Below are 9,356 nucleotides of genomic sequence, written 5' to 3' on the forward strand. Positions count from 1 at the left end.
ACTAATGTGTGACCTCTGGCAAGTCTCTAACCTCTCTAAGCCTTAGATTTATCTGTAAATTACACACAGGAGTTGAATTATGATGTAAAAGATACGAAAGCTCTAAAATTCTATGATCCGGACCCAATAATAAATACAATTTGTTAATAAGTGCAGTTCACTCCTAAGGTTTCAGAATATGGAGCCCATGGAGAAAAGGCTCCAAGTGCTGTAACTGTTCCAAACACCTGGGATAGGGGTGCCTGGGTGACTCAGTCAGTTAAGCATCTAGCTTTTGATTTTGGCTCAGGTTATGATTTCATGGTTTGTGGGTTCAAGCCCTGTGTCAGACTCTCCGCTGACTTCGAGGAGACTGCTTGGGATTCTCTCTTTCCCTCTCTCTGCCCCTCTCCCACTTGCACGCTCCAGTTCTCTCTCCAACCAAATAAACAGTAAAAAAAAGAAAGAGCTAGGATAAAACATGAAGTTTCTAAATTTATTTTTCAATTAAAAAAAATGTTTTCAAGTTTATTTGGAGGGGGGCAGAGATACAGAGAGAAGAAGAGCGAGAATTCCAAGCAGGCTCTGTGCTGTCAGCACAAGGCTGATGCGGGGGTGGATCCCATGACCCAGAGATCAAGACCTGAGCAGAGACCAAGAGTTGGATGCTCAACCAACTGAGCCACACAGGCGCCCCAATTTATTTTTTATATGTAACTGCCCTTATTCCCAAATTTTACGTCATGGAATTCATTGGGCTTTCTACATTTAGAAATAATAACATTTAAGAAATGCTTTACAACACTGGGGCTTGAGTTAAACTTATTTGAAAGGGAGAATCACGCTAACACTCCGGGGTGCTCAATGTAATGCCTCTTAACGGACGACAAACCTGTGAAGCACTGATCATAGCTCATTTTGTGATTTGCATAGCCAGCCTATATTAGAATTGTTGGCATTATCATAAGACATTCCCAACTATAGAAAGAATGATCCATAGAGAATAAGGTTTAAGTGACAAGAGCAATCACAGAAACAAACTGAAGAGCGAGATGTATCAGAGAAGACAAGCATTTTCAGTAGTGAAGCTTCAGGGGTGGTTGGGAAGGAAAAATGCAAGCCAAGTCTTTAAAAAATGGGAGGTTGAAATATGATTACCCTAACGGCCTCGAAGACCAATTTTAATTACGTATTAAACGCACATGGGGCGCCTGGGTGGCGCAGTCGGTTAAGCGTCCGACTTCAGCCAGGTCATGATCTCGCGGTCCGTGAGTGAGCCCCGCGTCAGGCTCTGGGCTGATGGCTCAGAGCCTGGAGCCTGTTTCCGATTCTGTGTCTCCCTCTCTCTCTGCCCCTCCCCCATTCATGCTCTGTCTCTCTCTGTCCCAAAAATAAATAAATGTTGAAAAAAAAATTAAAAAAAAAAATAAACGCACAAACGTTTTGGGGGTGGTGGCGGATGTAAAAATGTAGTTTTTACTTCTCTCTCAAATCCCGTTTCCAGATGTCTCAGGGTTTTCTCTTGTAGGAGTTTGAACTAGCCCACCAGGTTCAACTACCCTACCACCACATCCTGGGTGTGCTTGGTAGCGATGAAGCACATTGAGAATGGCAGGGCAGGGGCGTGACTCTTTAAACGACAGAAAGGAAAAAGAGGAACAGGAAAGGATAAAGACTAATAGGGATGAAAGGGTGTAAGGCACAGGAAAAGGAAGGGCAAGGAAGAGGCAGCGTCGGGTTGGGGTTGGCTTCACTGTCCTTCGATTTTGGACACCGGTGGTTAGCTTTTGGCCGCAGGGACCAGCCCTGCTGCCTCTGTATGGCGCTGCTGGGCTCTCGGGCATTCCAAAAGGACTGCAAGGCCTGGAGCGGGTCCTGGGCGTAGAGCACAGCACCGAAGCTTCGACTTCTCCCTGCACCCAGGTGTTCTTCAGTCCTTCTCCCCTCGCCCTGGAAGGCGGATTACATCATTCCAAACTGAGCAGCCCGGCCAGTTTTTCCATTTCAGACTCCTGTTCTCTGGAACGTCAACTTTTGCTCCTGAAGTAAACCAGGATGTAGCTCTAATGCTTCTCCTGTTACCATTAGCCACCAGGGAGGGCACTACAGGATGCGTCTCATCTTAGCAAAGAGCCTATTAATGACCCAGGGCGCCACTTTTTCTGGCGTTTACGAACTACAGCTACACAGGAACTCACGGCCATCAAGGGCTGTTGCTGCGCCAAGCCCCTCAGCTCGACACACGCGACAAACACAACCGGGGGCATCCTCAGCGCGGCCGGGGAGGCGGCCCCGGGAGGAAAGAGGGTGTCAAGGGGCTACTCCAGCGTGCCGCGCCTGCGCAGTCACCAGGCAGCACCTCCCCGAGGGGCGTACTCTTAACGCGGCGCACCCTATCAGGCGGCCGCAGGGAGCGCGCCCGCGGCCTCGCCCTCTCTCGCCCCTCCCTTCTCTCTTCTCCGTCCTGCCTCAGACAGAGGCTCGGAGAGCCGGCGCACCACTCCCCGCCCCCGCGTGCCCCTACACGCTCCGGCGCGCGTGCGCAGAGGCGATCCGCAGGGCTAGGGCGCGAGGGAAGGGCGGGCGTACGTCCTTGCGTGCGTCTCAGGCAGCGCGCACGCCGGCGTGAGAGGGCACGGGGAAAAGGTGGCTCTGGCCGGGGCGGCTCGGCTTCCTGTGGCTATGTAGCTGAGCTCGTCGGCTCGGGGTCCTCCACTGCCACCGCCGCGTCCTGGCGCGGAGTTTCTGCTTGGGAGGGAGACTGTCCTCACGCCCGCCGCACTCCCTCGACGGCAGAGCTTGCTTGCTCGCCCGTGGGAGCGTCCCGGCCGAGCAGCCCTGAGGGGGGAGGGGAGGCCATTTTGTCCCGACCGACTCCCCGGAACCGGGCGGAGCGGCTGGGAGAGGCTGCGGAGCCGCGGTCGCCGCCCTCGGAGGCACCGGACGCCGCCACCGTCGGGGGGCTTCCTCGACGAGGCCGTTCGCAGGTCGCCCGCGCCCTCTCGAGCCCTCGTTTTTCCCACGCTTCCCCGGTCCTCCGGCCTGAGAACGCCCGAGCGAGGAGTTGGCTGTAGTGAGAGGGACCGATCCCTTGGGGCCGCCGGCGGCGAGAGCCTGAGCCGCTCCTCCCAATGGCGAAGAAGACGTACGACCTGCTTTTCAAGCTGCTCCTGATCGGAGACTCGGGAGTGGGGAAGACCTGCGTCCTTTTTCGTTTTTCGGATGATGCCTTCAATACCACCTTTATTTCCACCATAGGTAAGACCTGTGGGAAGATGGTGTACGGTCTGAGTAGCTGCAGACCGTTTCTGTTACTCCAGACATCTTGCTTCCCGTAATAAACGCCTTTGTTTCAGTGATTCCGATTCCAAGCGACAGACCTAAGTTACTGTTTGAATCGACATCGAGCTTACTGGGGCGGGGTCTTCTGCTTTCAAGTCTCCTACTCTGTTCGGTGCCTCTGATGCAAAATATGCAGCATTAACCACGTTCCAGAATGCTGTTTCTTTAAGCGACTGCACTGGCTTTTTCCATATTTGTGTGGCGTTACTAGATGCACGATACTTGTAAGGGATTTATTTTAGTGGTTGGGATTGAAGCCGTAGGTCATTTGGTAAAGGCCTGAATTTATACTTCAGGGCAAAGAGAAGATTCTATATGGTCATAACTTAGAGTAAACTTGAGGGTTTGTGTGAGGAATAATTAAAGCAAATTAAAGGGGAAAAGTGAGTTCCCCCGCGTTGACTAATCCATTGATGTGTCAAACAATCGGAGGCTCTTAGTGCTTGGGGTGGGACTCAATGGCATGTTTGCCTCACAGTGCTTTTCCAGACATCAACAGAAACAGTAATCTAAGGGAGATGATCAGTTTCTGTCCTCAAACCCGAAAGAATGAAGTTCTCCCTTCTGTTAGACTTTACGCTAGAATTTACGGGAAAACGTTTGGCCAGTCCTAGCCGAAGAACTTCTAATGTACTTTCACCTTATGTTTCAGAATTGCTTAGTGTGGAAGTAAGAACTAAAGATTGACCTTTTTAGTTGGTTTCTGGTTTTGGAAAAAAAAAGGGGGGAAGACTCTGGGAAAATTCCTTTGGATTCTGGTTAGAAAATTTAGTGGCATTAAGACGACTTGTGTTAAATGAATTGTATGCGAAAAGTGCCCCCCCCCCCCCGCAATAAATATCTTAAAGGATACATGATTGCCCGTCATTTGGAACACAGCACTCAGCATTGGGGCAGTGCAGTGAAACCCAATTATACATGTAACTAGTTTCATACTTGAGATGATTTTAAAAAGCAACTGCAGCCTTCTCTGAACTCTGGGAATTGCAAAATTAATCTGATTTCAATTTACAGCATTATTGGAATGGTTGATTTGGATTTATGACAAAATTTTTGTTAGCTACTTAATTCATGTGAAATTATACTGAAATTAAGTTGGGCAAATGATAATTTTAAATAGATTTTTAATTTTACTCTTCCTTTTTTCGGGATGGGTGGGAGACATTGCAATCATTATTGGATGTGTATCATACTATTCTCTTGACCTGTCATAAATTCCCTGAAATTTAGAACTTGTTTTCTGCTTGTGGATTAGCACTTCCTACCACTAAGTTTGCTTTTAATATGCCACCACTTTTAGCTGTAACTGGGTGGGTCACATGGTTAGATAGTTCAGCAAATATTTATCGAGCACCTGATGCTAGGCACGGTTTTAGGTATTATAAGTGGTGAACAGGGTAGACCCCTTGAGCAGTCACAACAGAGCGTGGGAAGTGCTACAAAGGGATGAACATAGGGAGGAGAGGTGACCAGCCTAAATCATGGGGGAATCTGAGTAAGCTTGCATGGAGATGGTATCTGAAATGAAGCCTGAAGGACATAGGAATTGGACCAGTGGAATAGGATAGGGTCTAGAAATTCTGGAAAAGGGAGCATAGTGTAAACCTTTAGCAAGATCAAGATCAACTTTAGCCTGCCATTGAGAAGGGTGGAATGAGAGTAGGAAGCAATGCATTAAGCCCCATCTATTCTAGTCTTTTCGTAATGGGTACGTACACACAACTAGAACCCAATCCTATAAGATAATGACTCAGTCTTGTGTAGTCTTTCTTTTTTTTTTCTTTTTTTTAAGTTTTATGTATTTATTTAGTGATTTCTGTACCCAACGTGGGGCTCAAACTCACAACTTCGAGATCAAGAGTTGCATGCTCTTCCAACTTTCAACTAGGCACCCCTTGTGTAGTCCTTTTTTTAGGGAAAATGTGTGGTGGTTTTGGTTAGAGCCTGCTTGGTTGGAATCCTACTTCCACAGGCTGTGGGACTTTGGCAAGTTACTTAACCTCTTTGTGCTTCAATTTCTTCATTATTTTATTATTATTTTTTAAGCTTATTTATTTTTGAGAGAGAGCACTCGAGCAGTGGAGGGGCAGAGAGAGAAAATCCCAAGTGGGCTCCACACTGGCAGTGCAGGGCCTGATGTGGGGCTAGATTTCCTGAATTGTGAGATTATGACTTGAGCTGAAATCAAGAGTTGGATGCTTAAGCAACTGAGCCACCAAGGTGCCTCTCAATTTCTTCTTTAAATAGAATCTACTACATAGGGTAGTTGTGAGGATTTTATGGGTCAGTGAGAGTAAAGCGTCTAGCGTGGTGCCAGGCATACTGTAGGAGCAGAGTGCTTATTAGCTAGATACAGACTATATGTACCTTTGGCTGTTGAAGGATAGCAGAACAAGTTACTTTATGGATTGAATGCCCTGCGCACATGGTCACTCAAATATTTGTTAGTCTGCTAAACAATTTCACGTTAGACTCTGAAAGTTTCATATTTTGATATAAAAATATTTGATATGTTTGGTATTTTGATATAGGAGATAGGCTGAAGAGTGTGAACTGAGAAGTGAATAAGTATGAAATTCTAAGTATAGCTCCAACAGATATTGCATGTATCACTCTGTGTGCAGGTTTAGGAGTCTATTAAACCAGTGCTGTTTAAAACAAATAGAATCCGAGCCACATATTTTTTGATATTGAAAAAAGTAAAAAAAGGTTTTTTTTTACATTAAAATAAAAGAAGAATTTAATAATGTTTTAACTCATTTTACCCCAAATGGTATCATCTTATTATGTAATCAATATTTAAAAATTGTTGAAATATTTTCTATTGTTTTTTTTCAGTGTGTATGTTATACACTGAAACTAATTTCACTTTGGGTTTGGCATGTTTCAGGTGCTCGATAGTCACCTGTGGCTAGTGGCTACCATATTGGACAGTGTATGTCTGAACAGTCTGAACTAGCTAGTTGGCTAGAAATGACTTTGTATGCTATTTTTTTACTTTTTAAAAAATGTTATCAGTTGACTAGGGTTATCTCTTTAGTTTTGTTTTTTAAAAAATCTAGAGCATTCGCTAATTATGAATGATAGTGAAATTTGAGTTGTTACTTGATTGTTAAAACCTCTTGAGGTTTGAGTAAGTAGTTACCTTGCAAAGTGAGTATTCAGAAATAAATAGAAGTAGGTATTCACAAGGACCAAACTGCCGATAGAAGGCAGACCCTCATTATTTCAGATGGAATCATTTTAGTTGTTTGTTGGTCATTGATTCTTAGAAGAAAGAATTTTTATGGGCTTATTATGCCCATAGTGCTCACAAAGACTACAGTATTTAAATTTTTCTGTGTACTTTCAATTCCCACACATTTATAGCAGAAATTATGATATTATGGTCAGATTTATTGCAGAGTTGCAAAAACAAATTACTGTTATGTCCCACACTCACCATTCTCAAAGTGAATCCAAGGGAACTAGAATATAAGCTGCATGAGGGCAGAGGTTTTTTGTTGTTGTTGTTTTTTATTTGTTTGTTTTTTGTGGATAGAGGCTAAACACTTAGAAGAGTCTCTCTTGAGGCGCCTGGGTGGCTCATTCAGTTAAGTGTCCGACTTCAGCTCAGGTCATGATCTCACACTCCATGAGTTCAAGCCCCGAGTCGGGCTCTGTGCTGACAGCTCAGAGCCTGGAGCCTGCTTCAGAGTCTGTGTCTCCCTCTCTCTCTCTCTGCTGCTCCCCTGGTCATGTTCTGTCTGTGTCTCAAAAATATATGTGTTGCCGAAGCGAGCACTCTGTGTCTCAAAAATAAATAAAAACATTAAAAAAATTAAAAAAAAAGTTTCTCTTAATGGGTGTGACATAAATAATGAATGAAGACAGGCAGACAAGTAATACAGTCAGGACCCTTTAATATAGAATAGGGGCCAGTTTTATTTTAATATTTTCCTTCCTGTCTACTTTCTGAACGTTGTATATGTGAAGTATATTGCAATCAGATTTTGCTTAAGAATAATAGCTGTTTGGCTAGTAGAATAATTTTAGGGTAAAACTGGTTTGAGAAATATTTGCTAAAGAGCTTTTCAGGGGTCCATTTGGTTGTAGCCCTCTTGGCAGTATGAGGTCAGGAAAACATTATCCTTTAATGGTAGTTACATGGACTTGTCCTAAGGCAGAAATTTTTAGTGGGCTGTATTACTGAATGTGCTATTTTTTGGTATTAATTCCTCATTCCATGCCTTGGTGTATTATTACCTTTTCCGTAGGGAATATCTTTTGTTGGGAAATGGATTGTCTGGGCTCCATGCAAGAAGTTAAATTGGTAAAGTCTCTTGCCTCTGGAGAGGTATAATGAATGCATCCTTTTTGCTAAGCTTTATTAGAGTAGGATGGTTCCAGTAACCTGCATTTAAGAATTGGTTGATTTAATTGAACTGAGCCCATTTATATGGGGAGGCTGCTTTTTAGAGAAATGAGCAAAACCCCTGTCATATTAAACATGCCTGGACTTTGCTGTGATTCTCAGTCAGCAGCTCATGCTATAGGAATGCCAGGGTGCCTAAGGAATCTTTCATTTTAATACCTAGTTTTAGGATTGATTAAAAACTATCCAGACATTTTTCCAAAGGAGGTCTACAGATGGCCAGTAAGCACATGAAAAGTTGTTCAGCATCACTAATAATTAGGGAAATGCAATTCAAAACCACTATGAGATGTTACTGCAACCCATTAGGATGACTGGCTTATCAAAAATGAACTTTGTCAGGGGCTCCTGGGTGGCTCAGTTGGTTAAGCATATGACTCTTGATATCCGCTCAGGTAGTGATCTTTCAGTTGTGAGATTGATATCTGCATTGGGCTCCGTGCTGAGTGTGCAGCCTGCTTGGGAGTCTCCTTCTCCCTCTCTGCTCCTCCCCTGCTGACATACTCTGTCTCAAAATAAATAAATAAACATTTTTTTTAAAAAAGGAACTTTGTCATACAGTTACCTGTTCAAGTTCTTTCAGTACTTTTGGGTTTAGACCCAGAAGTGGAATTTCTGGGTCATGTGGTAATTCTATTTTTAAGTTTTTGGGAAACCACCCTATTGTTTTCCACAGTGGCTGTACTCTTTTGTATTCTTACTGTCACTGCACCAGGGTTCCAATTTCTCCACATCCTCACCATACTTACTATCTATTTAGCAGCATTATTCACAATAGCCAAATGGTAGAAACGACCCAAATGTCCACATGAATGGATACACAAAATGTAGTAGTATATGCATAGAGTGGAATATTACTGAGCCTTAAAAAGGAATGAAATTCTCGCATATACAACAACATGGATACCTTAAAAACACTGTGCTAAGGGAAAGAAGGCAGACCGAAAAAAGGACAAATACTGTGTGAAATCATTTATATGAGGTACCTAGGATAGGCACATTCATAGAGAAAGTAGAATAGTGGTTATCAGGGCCTGGAGACTGGGTAATGGGGAGTTATTGCTTAATGTGTACAGAATTTCATTTATTGCTTAATGGGTACAGAGTTTGACTTTGGGAAGATGAAAAAGTTGTAGAGATGGTAGTGGTGATGATTGTATAATAATTAGAATATCATGTAATGCCACTGAACTGTATGCTTAAAAATGGTTAAATGCACAAAAAGACAAATATTCACTATATGCTTGCACTTACATGAGGTATCTAAAGTCAAATTCATAGAAACAGAAAGTAGAATGGTGAAAGGTAGAATGATAGTCCCTCAGGGACTGGGAGAAGGGGGAAATAGGGAGTTGTTTAATGGGTATAGAGTTTCAGTTTTGTAAGGTGAAAAAGTTCTGGAGATCTGTTGCACAACAAAGTGAATATACTTAACATTACTGTACCATACACTTAAAACTTGTTAAGATAGGTAAATATTTTTTTTAACTTTTATTTATTTATTTTGGTGGAGTGGGGGCAGAGGTCGGGGTAGACAATCCCAACAGGCTCCACTGTGTCAGTGCAGAGCCCAACATGGGGCTCGAACTCCCCAACCATGGGGCTCGAACTCCCCAACCAT

The 9,356-nt window shown here is 43.7% G+C and overlaps 1 protein-coding gene across 1 annotated transcript in view; it reads left to right on the forward strand.

Moving 5' to 3' along the window:
• The first annotated feature begins 2,623 nt into the window (after positions 1 to 2,623).
• Positions 2,624 to 9,356, forward strand: part of RAB10 (RAB10, member RAS oncogene family) — a 79,567-nt gene continuing 72,834 nt past the window's right edge. The window contains exon 1 of the mRNA XM_040496248.1: positions 2,624 to 3,237. Within this exon, the coding sequence (XP_040352182.1) occupies positions 3,111 to 3,237 (127 nt within the window). The 5' untranslated portion in view covers positions 2,624 to 3,110. The remainder of the gene's footprint in view (positions 3,238 to 9,356) is intronic.

This window comes from Herpailurus yagouaroundi, unplaced genomic scaffold (assembly GCF_014898765.1).
Source record: "Herpailurus yagouaroundi ecotype Mexico unplaced genomic scaffold, PumYag 188, whole genome shotgun sequence".
In the NCBI taxonomy this organism is placed as follows: domain Eukaryota; kingdom Metazoa; phylum Chordata; class Mammalia; order Carnivora; family Felidae; genus Herpailurus; species Herpailurus yagouaroundi.